At 31.6% G+C, this 16,298-nt stretch overlaps 1 protein-coding gene across 1 annotated transcript; it reads left to right on the top strand.

Annotated features, from left to right (window-relative positions):
* The first annotated feature begins 590 nt into the window (after nucleotides 1-590).
* On the top strand, nucleotides 591-3,248 carry CCD7 (carotenoid cleavage dioxygenase 7). The gene is made up of 7 exons (XM_022047613.2): nucleotides 591-1,478; nucleotides 1,604-1,732; nucleotides 1,812-1,943; nucleotides 2,017-2,295; nucleotides 2,371-2,456; nucleotides 2,533-2,847; nucleotides 2,999-3,248. The coding sequence occupies exons 1-7, from the start codon at nucleotides 722-724 to the stop codon at nucleotides 3,146-3,148; spliced, it is 1,848 nt and encodes a 615-aa protein (XP_021903305.2). The 5' UTR covers nucleotides 591-721; the 3' UTR covers nucleotides 3,149-3,248.
* Nucleotides 3,249-16,298: the final 13,050 nt, after the last annotated feature.

Raw genomic sequence — 16,298 nt, 5'->3', positions numbered from 1 at the left:
GCTTGATTAACAAAAGACTTGAAATTCCTTTTTATATTAGTTATTTTATTATTATTTTTTTCTCTTAATTAAAGAAATAATTAAAAAATAAAATAGTAAGTATAAAAATAAATAATGATTTCCAGTATAGATTGGTACAATTTAATTCAACATTTTGTTCGTTCCAATTTAATTGTGTCATAGTTCTTCATAATTCAAATTAGGTTTATATATATGTATAACTTTAATAAATATTTGATATTTTATTTTTTTAATTTAATATAATATTATTTTTTAAATTAATTTTTCTTTTTTAAAAAAAAATCTAATTTGAATTAACATCATTATAAGGATGAATAAAAGTAACAATCATGATTAAGAAATAGCTGATTATTTATGTATTAATTTAATTCTTAATTTCTAATGTTTTCAGTGCAACATTATATATATATGCATAACTTTAATGTATGATATTTTATTTTTTAAATTTAATATAATACTCTTTTTGCAATTGATTTTCCTTTTTAAGAAAAACAAATAATAAGCCTAAGCATTATGTCTGCCATAAATGTCTTCCATGATTATACCCTAAGGGATTGGCAAATCCGTAATTTTACCCACATTCCTGGGCATATACGTCAAACCACAACCATGTCACCTTCTTCAAAAACACAAAACTGGCTCTCCCTGCAATCTCCACACTTCAAACACGAGGAAATTTCACCATTGTCTTCTTCAAAAAATGAAAGCCTGCAGCTGCTATAATCTTATCCCCCCAAAATTATTCAACACTTCATTAGTGAACTTCGGTCAGCCAGCTCAGCCACTTCGAGTTCGAGCCATGTCCATACCCACCCAACCGAACCATGTGCCATCATCGAGCCACCTTACAACCTCGAATGTGGATGACTCTGTCGCAGCCTTCTGGGACTACCAATTCTTGTTCGTATCTCAACGGTCGGAGACGGAAAAGCCAGTGACCCTCCGAGTGGTTGACGGTGCAGTTCCATCCGGCTTCCCCTCCGGCACGTATTACCTTGCTGGTCCGGGGCTTTTCACCGATGATTATGGCTCGACGGTGCACCCTCTAGATGGTCATGGTTACCTCAGAGCCTTCGGTTTTAACGGCCTTACGAAAGAGGTTAAGTTCATGGCCAAGTACGTGAAAACCGAGGCGCAGGTGGAGGAGCATGATCCCGTAACGGACACGTGGCGGTTTACCCATCGTGGGCCGTTCTCGGTGCTTAAAGGTGGCAAGAGGTTTGGTAATACAAAGGTAATGAAAAACGTAGCGAATACCAGCGTGTTGGGGTGGGGTGGCCGGTTATTGTGCTTCTGGGAAGGTGGAGATCCATACGAGATGGAATCTGGGACGTTGGATACTCTCCATAGATTTGATGTGATGGACGGCTGTGATTCGCTTTTGGATAGCCGGAAGCATGGGCGAAATGATCATGTATGGGATGTAGCTGCCAGCTTATTAAAACCCATTCTTTATGGTATGCAAACAATAAGATATAAATAGTAATTCTTTTTAATTTTTTGAAGTGTATATAAATGGGGATTATTATGTATGTATGTGCAAGTGTTTTGAGTATAAATAATAATTGTGGGTTTTGAGCAGGTGTGTTTAAGATGCCACCAAAGCGATTATTATCTCATTACAAAATCGATGCTGGAAGAAGTAGACTTCTTACAATGTCTTGCAATGCAGAGGATATGCTACTCCCATGCAGCAATTTTACATTTTATGGTAAATTAATATGCATAAAATTAATCAAAGTAATGAAAATTCAGTGTAATTAATGTGTAAATATGTATATTTTGGACAGAATACGACTCAGATTTCAAGTTGTTGCAGAGGCAAGAGTTCAGCATTCCTGATCATTTAATGATCCATGATTGGGCCTTTACTGATACGTATTATATACTATTCGCCAATCGCGTCAAGCTTGATCTCACTGGTACATATATATTAATATTGAACATTTTCATTTATAGATATTTATTTTGTTAATGACTGATGAATTAGTACAGGATCAATGAAAGCTTTATGTGGGTTATCTCCAATGATATCAGCCTTGTCCCTAAATCCCAGCAAACCCACTTCTCCCATTTACTTGCTTCCTCGATTTCCCAACCGATCTGTTAATGGAGGTAGAGATTGGAGAGTGCCTATCCAGGCTCCTTCACAGTTATGGCTCTTACATTTTGCCAATGCATTTGAGCAAAACGACACTGTTAATGGTGATTTAGAGATCCAGATATTTGCCGTTGCTTGCTCTTACCACTGGTTCAATTTCCAGAAAATGTTTGGTAAATGGCAATCTCTTCTCTTTACTTTTTCTTATTGACTTTTTCACATATATATCTTATGCTAATATTCAACAGGATATAATTGGCAAAGTGGTAAATTAGACCCTTCAATTATGAACTTAAAAGAAGGTGAAAATGGTTTGCTACCCCACCTTGTGAAGGTAATCGAAAAATTTAATTATATCTCTCACTGGATTTTAGTTCTGCTAATGATGTTTATATAATTAATAAATGTAGTTATATATAAAGCTGGATGAAGATGGAAACTGCCAAAGATGTTGTCTAGAACCTCTAAATGGTTGGACTAAACCATCAGATTTTCCTGTAATTAACCCAAAGTTTTCTGGCAAGAAAAACACATACATTTATGCAGCTACTTCTTCTGGGTCTCGCCAAATGCTGCCTCATTTTCCATTTGATATGCTGGTCAAGCAAAATGTCTCAATGGGTTACGCTCGCACATGGTCCACTGGTGCTAGAAGATATATTGGTGAGCCTACGTTTGTCCCCAGTGGCAGTGAAGAAGACGATGGATACCTTTTACTGGTTGAGGTTAGAACTTCAATAAACTTGTATTATTCGCTTTAAACCTTCATCAACTTGCTCATCTATATTCATAGGCTTCTTTTTTTTTTCTCTTCTTTGTTTTTTCACCTTCCAAAGCCGAGAGTCCGTTGCATGATTCATATTTCTTGATTTGCAGTATGCAGTTTCAATACAAAGGTGTTATCTTGTTATTCTTGATTCTAAGAGGATAGGAGAAAGTGATGCGCTTGTGGCAAGGCTTGAAGTCCCAAAGAACTTAAATTTTCCTCTTGCCTTTCATGGATTTTGGGCCGGTGATAGCAAGTAATATATGTTCAGGGATATAAATGCTCAATATATATATACTTTTTTTGGAAATTCTAACAAGTTTGAGAGTAAGAATAAGCACTAATTTAACATATTTCGATCCCTTTCTTATAGACATTAATGTAGATATCGTCATATTTTAATAATCATAATATATAATAAGACGTTGGTGTGATATTATTACTATAAATTAAGTTTTTTTATAGCATCTTTAGAAAAAGGTTAGTTCTCATTACTAACCATCACTCCACAAAGTTGTTTTGATCACTCTAAATCTTATTTACTTTTTACAAGTCAAAATTTATTCAACATTTAAAGTGGCTTTCAATATATTAATTTCATTGATTCAAGAAAAATACTAAAATCATTTTGTTTTTTATTTCACATTTTTTAGGAGGGTAAAAGAAATTTGAAAAGAAGAAAAAATTTCATTTATCTGGTAAGTCTCATTTTGCTTCAATCTTAAATGAAAGTGAGAGAAAATTTGAACAAAGTTATTTGATCTAAGAAGCTAAATCTTGTATTAAATATTCATGGTTATTCTCTAAATGACTATTTATCACAAGCCAATTTGTACTACTTAGAGTAACTTTAGATTCATGATTAACTTGTTTTTATAGTTGTGGATCAACCAAAGATTGGAAATGTTCATCGCTCAACTCCATTATGATCAAGGAAATTTTTCAATCACAACCCTTGCTTAAATAATTATTCGTCAAATACCAACTTCTAAATCATGCAACTTTTCTCATGCCGACTCATAAATCAATATCCCCGTAAATCAATCTAATAATCCAATAGTCCATAAAAACTGAAGTTTTTCTTGATTTATCGAACACTTTTCAACAAGTTCAAAAATAAATTAAAGTATAGTTGTGCCAAGTTTTCTGCACTAAGTCTATTGATTGTTGATATTACAAGCAAATTGGGGTTGACGAATTTTCTAGAAGATGGAGAGGAAGAACTTCATACTACCATAAGCGGGCTTCTAAATCAAAATCAAAAATAAAGTTTTTGTTAATCAAAAGTAAAAACAACTTTATTTTCAACAATCATTGGTTATTCCTCAAAAACTTGCTCGAGTTATTGGAAGAGATTAAGTGAATTAGATTAAAAATGGCATGTTCAAATAGGAAAAAAGAAGAGGAATGTTGAGGGTGATGAAATCACAGTCTAACCTGACCTGATATACATTTCAAGGCCTAAACAATCTCTTCATAATCAATTTTAACAATATACCTTTTACGTAATCCTGTAATCTAAAGCTTTAAATGCCAACGATCAAGTCAACCCCTATTACCTATAATTGAGTTTCTTAAATATGTTAATGATGAGATAACCCAATGCTTACTGAAAGTTTGCCTTCGACTTGCTTTGTGGACAATCATTAGTGAATGGTGTTATTTCCAAGGACCTACCTAATATTGATACAAATTCACTTGATGATGATTTTTGAATAATTAGATCATGAGTGATTTTTATTCTATGAAATTATTTTAATTATTTACTACACCATTGGATCATTGAAACTGAAAGTAGAATCTTTCCTTAAATTTATGTGTTTTGAATTTTCTTTAATTTTTTGTTGTTAACTCGAGTCACCACTAGTCCCTTCGGCTTATGATCACATTTATAAAATCAATTGAGTAATCATGTTTCCACAATAATTTTTTTTTTTCATAATATCCTCCCCCTTTATCGCCTTTTATCATAAATATCCTTGTTTTCTTATATGTTATGCATTTTTGAAGACTTTGGGAGTCAACTGAGTCATCAGTAAAAACCAAATTTGATAAATTATAACACAACTAAGGGTTTTTAGTGTTCAAATTAATTCCATGATAGACATTTCTTTATCACTCAATGAGTAATTTTATTTTTCTATTATCCTTTTTTTTTTGTAAACTGTTAAATTTAATCAGGTAGGTCACCCATGATGAGACCCGATCCCGTTTGGATTAATAATTACTAATCCAAATGGGATCGAGTCTCATCATGGGTAACCCACTCGATTAAATTCAACATCTCTCACTCACACGCAATGGGCCCACCTCTCTCTTCAATTTTACAAGACTCATACATAAATAGGTTGTGTGACCATACATACTTTGAGACCACTTTACCTATATATCTGTTAGGAGTATATAGCTCTCGAATAGTGAACCTTGAAGTATGTAATTGTCTGTTATACCCTAAATCATATATCACATTTATATCTTTATCAATCTTATTTAACTAATAAATCGAGTACATTCATAATTATGTTTTTTCATATATAAACATAATTTGGCGACCAATGAATGTACATCAATGATGTGATATTTTCTTTAAATTGTTATCTTCCTCTTATTTTAATTCTCTCACCTTTTATTTAATTTGTTTTTCCAAAAGCGTTCTATTGGATCGAATTATTCATGATCTTTTTGTTTATGTCATAAGATAGTGAGACTTAACTAAAAAGTTTAAGAAATATATTAGAGTCATTAGGGTATTAGATGATATTATCTTCAAATCTCAAGGTTTAACACAATATTAAAGTTGAAATCTCACTTTTATTATGCTTTCGTCAAATTATTTGCACATGTGGTATGAATCACATACTATAGTATTCTCTCATTTCCCGTGAAGTGGATATTTTTTATTTCTTATAAATATCGTACACATTGTAGTCAAATATACTTAACATCTAACTTGAGTTCAGTTACATACCTTTTTAACTCTTCAGAACTCTAATATGATAATAAGACAGATAAAGTGATAATTATTAAATTATTCACTTAGTGTCATAAATTTAACAATTTTATTATGACTTAATTCCTTACCCTGATGAATGATGACAATTATTAATATTTAAGCTGACTCTCAATTACCACCTAGATAATTAGCTTAAGTTTGTCTCATCTTTGTCATTTTAAATAATGAAGGTGATTTCCTATGTGAGAAGACCAATCTTATATATGTCCGACACACTTTCTCTAAATGTATAGATGTACAAGACGTGTACACGTGTTTTTGTATATGTATGCTCTATAACAAATGTAAATAAGGCCAATAAGAAAGAAAAATAAAGTCTTTCATTGATAACATAACTAGTGAATATGGTTGGAAAATATATAATATATAAGTAAATTTAACACTTACACAAACCTAATAATTTAACATGCCTATAATATGCATCTCTTGATATAGGCTTTGTAAATGGATCTACTGCTATATTGTGTGTATATATGTACTTCATGTTCTCTTCTTTTCGTGAAACCATGTCCTTCATGAAATTGTATTTAATATCTAAACAATATTTGCACATTTAAATATTACTATTGTACTATCAAAAGAATTAGCTCCAAAAGGTATCTACCCGGTGGTAGATCATTTGGACTCAACGTCAACTATCCTCCAACCTCGGATCATTAGTGAGGAATATTATGAAATTGCCCAAAGAGCTAAACGTTATAAAGAACTTCAGGACATTATAGTTATCCTTGGGTTAGACGAATTATTCGAAGAGGATCGCTTAACCGTAGCAAGAGCGAAAAAATTTGAGTGTTTCTTATCACAATTCTTTTTTGTAGTAAAGATATTTACCAGTTCTCCAGGAAAATGCGTTGGTTTAATAGAAATAATTAAAGGGTTTAAATTGATCATTTCTGGAGAATTAGATGGTCTTTAATGGGAACCCGGGATCAACAACAAAATCCAAAATCCTGCATGTACATCAGTAATTGTAAACTCAAAACCCTAAGTAAATCCTCTCTACTTGACTTGCACTCAACAGGGGAGTGAAAATTAAGGTAATTAGGTAAAAAATAAAAAACTAGAAGTGAAAAGATACTTTGAGACTTACCTCAATAAGTGATCCCAATTCCTAGCACAACAAATTAGTCGAAAACCCACTCACTCACTCTTGCAAACTTGGAAGTTTAAAACAAGTATACCTGAATTTTATTAATAAGCAAAAAATTCTGAATTAATTACAACTCTAAATTGAAAAGCTATTTATAGTATAGACCATGTGAATGATAAAGAAAAAAATATTTTAATTAATGGTAGAAATTACATAAAAAATTAAATATAAATTAGAATGAAAAACTAACAAAAATTAAGAAGAATATAACTAAAATATGATTAGATATGATTTTCCTATGAGGAAAACTTTTTGAATAAAAAATATCTTAATTAATTGTAGCTGATTTAGAGAAAGAAATTCGATCAAGATATTTTCTTATTTCTCTTTTTTTTTTGTGCTAGATTTGGCATTTAAAGAGTTTTTTTCTTTCTCAAGATAGCTTGTAATTTATGAGCAAATTTTCCTCTTGGGATATTTAATTGTAAAGATTTCCCACATGATTAAGAAATAAAATCCCATGATAATTTTTATTTTTCATATCTTGTATAATTTTTTCCTTTTCTTACTTATTTTTCTCTTACACTTGGGGTGAATAATATATACACTATTATGCTCTTGTGTTATTGGTCTTGTTGTCTTCTTTCCTTGGGCTTCTTTAATGGGTCCAAACTCATCTTCTTCATTGATCCACGCTTGGATAAAAAGTTGAAAAACTTGTAATAATCTTTTAGCTCTCCCCATTGTAATGGGCCCATCTGGTATTGAGATATCCTTTCTGCTAACTTGATTCATGTCTATGCTCACATCAGTATTCCTGAACAGGCCTTTTACTTCGTATGTAACATTGATAAAACTAATGCAAAGGCTACGCAATTTGAAATGGAGCTTCGTTTTTTTTCATGAAATTTGGGATCTTTGATATATGTTATTGTTGTTTCACTATCACAGTTCATAATTACGAGTTTACTAGTAATATCGTTGACTCCTAAATGGTCTATAAACCTTTTTAACCAAACATTTTCTTGCACTACAACTGAAAAAGCTACAAAGTCAACCTCAATTGTGGAAAAGGGCTACACATGATTATTTCTTACTACTCCATCATATGGCACCACCATTTAGTAAGAAAGTAAATCCAGAGGTAAATTTTCTCTCATCTAAATCTCCTCCCCAATCAGCATCTGTATAAAGTGTAAATCTACCCCTTGATAATAAATGAGTAATTAGTTGTGCCTTCAAGATAATTTGGATTTTTTTCACCTCTTTTCAATGCATTTAACCAGTTGGATTGATATTTACTTGCCATTCCAACTGCATGACTTATATCAGGCCTCGTGCATATCATAGTATACATAAGACTTTTACTTACACTTAAATAAGGAACTTTGCTCATTTATCCCTTTTCTTGTGGTATTTTAGGACACAACATTTAGCTTAAAGCTTCACCTTTTATTATAGGGATATCAATGGGTTTAGAATCTTGTATATGAAATTGTTCTAGAATCTTTTAATATATGGCTCTTGTGAAAGAGATAACAAATTCTTTAAATGATCTTTTAAAATCTCAACTCCAAATATATATGCAGCCTCACCCATATCTTTCATCTTAAAATGAGATGACAACAAATTTTTAACTTTTTTTTACATAACCCTTATCATTTCCAGCTATAAGTATGTCATCCACATACAATGATCAGATAATAAATTTATCTTTAGATCTTTTAATATATATATATCAATCATATTAAAGTTATGCGACATCATCACATTATAAAATCAAATATACCATTATCTTAAAGACTGTTTACAAACCATATATTGACTTTAAAAGTTGACGCACTTTATGATCTTGGCATTTTTCAATGAAACCTACTGGTTGTTCTATGTAGATCTCTTCTTCTAATTATTCAATGAGAAAAGTAGTCTTTACATCCATTTGATGTATTTCAAGATCTATATATGGTACTATAGGTAAAATTAGTCAGATTGAGTTAAATCTAACAACAGGTGAAAAAGTTTCTTCATAATCTATCCTTTTTTGTTGTGTATAACCCTTTATGACTAGGCGAACTTTATATTTTTCAACATTGTCATCAGCTTTTCACTTAATTTGAGAACCTATATGTTCCAATGGCTTTGCATCCTTTAGGTAAATCGTCCAACTCCTAGACTTGGTTAGATTTCGTGGACTCCATTTCCTCTTCTATTACTTTCATTTATTTTTCCTTTGCATGCATTTGAGAGCCTCATTTGCATTCCTTTTCTCTTTTTTATCTTCTGGAATAACTAAGAATAATTTCCCTTCAATCTCAAAATGGTGACGATAAATACTTTTCTTATTTGTTCAATGTATTTGAGATTCTTCTAAGTTACTCCCACTATAACTAACTTCCATATGTAGCCCACCATTGGTTGTGATTAGGCTTTAATTGAAACAGATTCATTAAATCTCATATCACTCTAACTCAAATATAGTGGGTTCATTTATATCTGTGGGGTGAAAACAGTTTGGTCTTAAATTTCATATAAAAATAAGTCTTTACCTATCTTGCCATTTTTTAAGAAAATCATTTTTTAAGAATATCACATCTCGTGATTCAAATTCAGTTACATGATTATTTTCTTGTGTTCCTATGAACACATATCCTTTTGATTGTTTGAAAAATCTTATCAAGATACTTTTGTTATTTCTTATACCTAATTTTCTATATTTCTGGGAAGATTCATGAATATAGGTGGCACAACCCCAAGATCTTATAAAACTTAAGTTAGGTTTTCTTTTAGTCAATAACTCATATGGTGTGATGGTAGTTGATTTTAAGGGTACACAATTAAGGATATATGTAGCAGATAATAATTCATCACTTTAAAAAGTAATTAGCAAATTAGTTTGTATCATCATATATATAACCATTTCAATCAAGGTTTTATTTCTTCTTTCTGCAACACCATTATGTTGTGGTGTTAATGAAATGGTTAACTGATGTTATATTCTCATTTCATTACAGAATTCTCTGAACTAATAAGATAAATATTTTTGTCCTCTATCGCTTCTTAAAGCTTTTATTTTATTGTCTAATTGATTCTCAACTAAATTTTTATTATTTTTGAAAGCAATTTAAAGCTCCAAATTTTTGAAATATTAAATAGACATAACTGAATCGAATATAATTATCTATAAATGTGATAAACTAAATAGCACTATATCTTGCCCTCACATTTATTGGACCACATATGTTATAGTGAATTAATTGTAATAGAGTATTTGCTCTTATGGATTTTCTAAATGGTTTTCTTGTTGTTTTTGCAACTAGGCAATGCTCACAAATAGATAATTATGTTTTTTCTATATTTTCTAATAAGCCCTCTTTGGTTAATTTATTCATTCGTTGTTGACCAATGTGGCTAAGTCTAGCATGCCAAACATTCACATCAATTTCAACACTATAAAAAAATGTAAATGAATAAAAGTTAACATTACAAAAACTATAGTCAACATCTGAAACAATAAAACCATCTAAAAAATAATCATATCCATAATGGTTTGTTCTCAAATACAAGCTTATACCACGAAGTTTAAAGTTTAAACTGAAACTAATTTTAAGTAAAACCAACACAGAAATTAAATTCTAGTAAATGTTTGTAGCAAACAGCACATCATGTAGGAATAAGGTTCGGCCTTCACGCATCACCAACTTGCATGTACTAATGCCGTTAACCTTCACGTCATTGTTCCCTACATATATCCATCGTGCTCCATGTGGAATGTATCAAAATTCCATGAAGGTATTTTTGTCATTCGTTACATGGTCTGTGGTTGCTAAGTCTACAGTCCATAAAGTATGAGATTTAGTTTAAAAGGCAGAATTAGAAACAAAAATTGCACTCACACGTACAAACAAGTCTTTTACATTTTTAGACTCACTACAATCACGAGCAGAATGTCCTTTGTTGCCACAATCATAGCATTTCACCTTTGTCATATTTTTCTTCTTGAAATGACATTTTTCTTTCCCTCATTTGTGAAACTTTCTTTTCTTGTTAGCTCTAGGACCCTTTTTTTTCCTTTTATTGGGTTCCATTATGGAACTCGCACTTATGTCCCCTTATATCTTGTGAGCTAGAACCAATCATGTACATAACAATACTTAATTTATTAGCCTCAATTCAATCCTCTTCTAACTCCAAGTGTCTCATGGAATCTTCAAGAGATCCAATGCCTTCATTATGAGTTAAGTGGATCTTCAAGTGTTCCCAACTTTAGGGTAAGGAACGAATAACAACTTGGATATGTTATTCATCAGTAAGAACATGCTCAACATCTTTCAGCTCCGTTATCATGTTTGACATTTTTCTTAGACATTTTTCATTGTATGATCATAGTGTTTCTTATAAGTGTCAAATTTGATAGTAAGTGACCGAAGTTTGGTCAATGGTGTACCACTAAACCTTTTAGTTAATTCAAATCACATGTCCTTAGCTAGATCATATTTCCTGAACTCTCTTATGATACCATTTTCCATACTACTCATCAATGTAATGCGAACGAGGGAGTTCCTTTTCTTCTAAGTCTCAAAAGTTGTATGGTCCTCCAATGTTGGGTCGTGTTCCTTTCTTTCAGTTCATCCGTGGATTCATTCAAAGCTTCCAATGCCTCTTGCACTTCAAGCACATATTAGATTTTTATACTACATATCTCATAATTGTAGCATTTAATTTTTTTCATTTGTTGAGTTTGGCAACAATATTTTTTATGCAGATGTCATTTCTCCGTACATATAGATAGTATGCACGTTAATTAATGTCTAACAACATATATATATATACCTTTAACATGTATTAATTATTCTAACAATAATCTCATATTACACATAAAATCAAAAGGTTATGTTCCCAATCATCATCTAAAATTATAATATTCGATTATTATTAGTATAATTAATTATGTAAAGTACTACTTAAGGTTATTAAAAACTTTTAGCTTTATGGAAATTCATACATGCCAAATAAAAAATTCATAACATATATATACATAAATAAATATGAAAAACATGAACAATATTTCATTAACAAGAATAAAGTAAAAAAGTTATAAGTAGCTCATAAAAAAAAAAGAAAGAAAAAATAACAACATAAAATAATTATCTTATTCTAATTATATGTTTAAGAAAAGATTTCCTAAACTTATTTTTAAGGTCAACCGTAAGAAAAATTTTGCTTGTTTTAGGTAAAGGGACACCAATAATTTTATAATGTCTTTTTCTTGTGGACACCTCTATTGAAGCAGTAGTTATCTTTCTAGCACCCCAATTAACATATTCCTCGATACATTTATTAATTGTGAGTTTATATGCTTATTCTTCATCCTAATAAAGCTCAAGCAAGCCTCAATAACTAGGGATTTGTAAGCTTCCCTTAAGAGCATCATACTTTTCTTTATTTTTTAAAAGACCTCATTTCTATACAATTTTTTCAATCTTTACATTAATTTTAGTAATATGGTTTACTAAAAGTTCAACTTCAATTTGTCTTCCACTCTCCTCCATATAAATATTTTTTAACTCGTATATCATACAATTATCTCTTTCTCTCTATTAAGGAGTCCTAATAGCCACATGAGTTCTTATCATTCTCACAATTAATTTTTCTGTAACATATACAAAAAATAAAAATGAAATAATAAACTATATCTATAAGTTAATTAACTAATAACTAATTCATATAAAGTAGCTATTATAATAAATACATCAATTAATAATTAATCTATTTAAATATAAAAAATTAATTAATTAATAATTAATGTATTTAAAATGACTATTATAATAAATTAATTAACTAATAACTAATTTATATAACAAGACCTGTCAAAATTGTTTGATAGTTAAATATCAAATTATCATGGTGGATTAATTTTTAAAACTTTACTTAAAAGATTTTTAAGTCTTAGTTTAAAATCCTTGGACATGCAAAATTAATTAATTTTTTTATTATATTGTTCTGAAGGTAAAACAAGAATTTTCCCTATCTTATCTTATACAAAAAAATTGGTGGATCAAATCTTAAACTTTTAGTGTAAGTAAAGTGTCAAAAGATAAAATAGAGAAAAAGATAAAAAAAGCCTTTATCTTCAACCTTTATACGATGGGTAAAAGAAAAACATGAAGAATAAAAAAAAATATTTTTCTTTAAACAAAATCAACTTTAAAAAAATGTATTACTCTTTCATTTTTTGTCCAAAATATCAAATTAAAGCTTTTGGTCTCTACTTTTATTTAAGATGAATAGTGCACCTATTTGAATAATAAAATACAAAATTATTTAGCACAAAAATTAAAAACAAAATTTACATAAAAATTCAATAAAGTATAAATTTAAATAAAATTAAACCTGCAATTAACCAACCTGCCTCTCGTATTAATGTTAAGAATTCATGGAATTAACATATAATCTACAAATAAACCTAATTTTTAAAGATGACTGTGCATAACAATACATACAATCACATTATCAAATAATGAACTATATGAAAATATTCATAATATAAATACCTCTTGTAGATACCCAAGCTCTTGAAGAAAAAATCAATAGAAATTCCTTATTATTCACATAAATCACATAAGAAGAACTTCAGAAAGAGAAAGAGAGAGAAAGCTATTTTTCTTTTTTTGTACTTGCATTCCAAAAAAACATATTATATTAAATAGTGATAACTAACCACTTATCCGATATACTATGGTAAGTATCAGGCAGTTACCACTACTAATTAATAATTAATAATCAATTATTATTAATCTAAACTGAGTCGGATCCCATCATGGGTGACCTATCCGATTAAATTTAATAGTTTACAAAAAAAAATATCATAGAAAAATAAGATTACTCATTGAGTGATAAAAAATGTCTCTCATTATTTGAAAAATATTCAAAGAAATCAAACCAAAGGAGTGATATCGAAAATTGGTCTTGCTTCTCGGGAGTCATAGGTGAAAAACAAAGAACAACATCTATTAAAATGATTTGAAGAATTTCATGTCAAGGGAGTTTGGTGAATTAAAAAAGAGAAAACAAAAAAAAAAAGAAAAAGAGGGAAAATTAAAAAATATAAAAAAAATGAGAAAGAACAAAAATAACAAAAATGAAGAGGCAAAAGAAAAATTCATATAAATAGGACCAAAAAAATTATCTATAGAATTTAACGAAAAATAAATATCACTTAAAGAGGTTCCAAGAATTAGAAAGAAAAGATACACAAGATGGAATAGGGTGACTTAATTGTATTATGGATATCTCAAAAGTATTTTCAAACAAGTGGCAAAATTTGAGGCCTAAAGCAACCCAATCCTTTTACTCATTTTGATGAATGAGTATTCTTGATCAATTTCTTATTTTGATCATTTACTGAGTGTTTCTCAACTAAAAATCTCATGAAATTTTTTTCTGAAATCTAATCATTTAATCCTACATATTTTCCATCGCAAAAGTGTCTTGTTCATAATGATGCCTCTACATTATGTGTAACGGCTCCAGAATTTTAAAATAAAATATGTGTATTAAAAATGTCAAATGCGGAAGCGTAATAAAAATTTTGATTAACATCCCTTACACTAAAACCAAAAACGTGCTCAAAGTATGAAAGAACAAACTAACTAAAAGAGAAACTCGAAAATAAAAGCTATAAATATAACTGCGGAGTCTTCAGGCGTCCCTTTCGTCGTCTTCCTGCGGAACGGGCTCGAGAACCACGTCTTCCTGATCTGAAATGGTTAAGTAAGGAGTGAGCTACACTAGCCTAGTAAAGACATCACTCTACCTCACTGCCACAGGAGTAAGGGTGGGTAGAAAACAAAAACGACCAATGGAGCATAATTTGTAATAAACCCATTTGTTCGTAAAAACGTTTACTTTCCATTTACCTGGTGAGATCCATAAAACAATACACAAGCAACACATTATCATCATCACGTTATCACATAGATTTTATAATACAACATTTATCATGCGTTTGCATTTCAATCTTTAAACAGCATAATTCCTCTTTACCAGCCTAGTATCTATGGGGATCCATAGGGGTCTCGCTACCCGTGAACCCTTAACATTTATAACCTGATTCCAGGGCCGTCCCCATACCCCGTCCGGTATGGGTGCCAAAACCATGAACCTCAATACCTCGTCCGGTATGAGGGTGAAACGGGCCGTCCCCATACCCCATCCGGTATGGGCGCTAAAACACATAAGGTCTCCATACCCCGTCTGGTATGACAGACCACGTTCCCGGTAGGGTTCCCTACGGACCCGGTCCGTCCACCATCTCTCAGGATACCTAGTCAGGCTGTCCACATTATTCGTTTGCCAATTCACATAACTTTTTATCCCTTTTTCTTTAGTCACCATCATCAAGTCACACACAAACATGCAAACCGATAGTTCACGCCAATAAGACAACACACAACATCGGGTTCTCAGTTATTCAGTCCATAATCAATGAAACAGTGATACATGCACACGAAACTATGAAATAAAAACATCAGACATCATACTGCATTTAAAACGGTAAAATAGAACAAACAACAACTGACCGACAAATACACTAGACTCGGGCTCCATTAGCAACTTTAAACAATTTCACACAGCTATTGATTCATGAAATACCATTTTATCATTTATTGCACTTTAATACCGTGATAGGAAATAGGGTGAGGAATCCTTACCTATTTTCGGGACCCGAAATAGGCTTTTCTGAGCGCCTACGGGTTATCCCTAAATTTTCTGGATTTTTTTCCGAAAAACTGAAACACGCTACTGGTACCTGCACATGTCCCAAAAATCTCAGAATCAGACCTAGGGCCCCTTTCGGCCAATATCGCAATTCCGGCACGGCGGCTCTGTCGTGCTCCGGCGAAGGCGCCGCCGCTTGTGCCGGCGATTCACCTAGGGTTGGCCGTTTTCAGCCGTTTCTGGCTGAATTCAGCCACACTTGCATCGGTCCCTGCGATAAAACAACCCTAGGGCCCTCGGGGGGCCAAAAAATTATGAAAAACTGAAGCTTACCGGCGGCCGCGCTCTCGGGTGCGGCGGCTCTCCTGCATGGTCCGTGTTTTGGTGATTTGGCTCCAATCAACCTGTAGAGAAAAGAATGGTGATCACGGTGATATAAAAATTGTATCAAACGGAGGCCGGGAAGGGCCTCATCGGAGGCAAAAATCGAGGAGGGACGCGGCGGCGCCGCTGGGTTTCGGCCGTGTTTTCTGACCGTTTGGCCGGGAGTTTGGCTCCGATTTGGCCACAGGGGAACTCAGCATTGAAA

The sequence above is a fragment of the Carica papaya genome, chromosome 5 (genome assembly GCF_054855325.1).
Source record: "Carica papaya isolate Zhongbai chromosome 5, ASM5485532v1, whole genome shotgun sequence".
Lineage (NCBI taxonomy): Eukaryota > Viridiplantae > Streptophyta > Magnoliopsida > Brassicales > Caricaceae > Carica > Carica papaya.
Note: the sequence above shows the minus strand (reverse complement) of the source record. Positions and strands in the feature narration are given on the sequence as shown.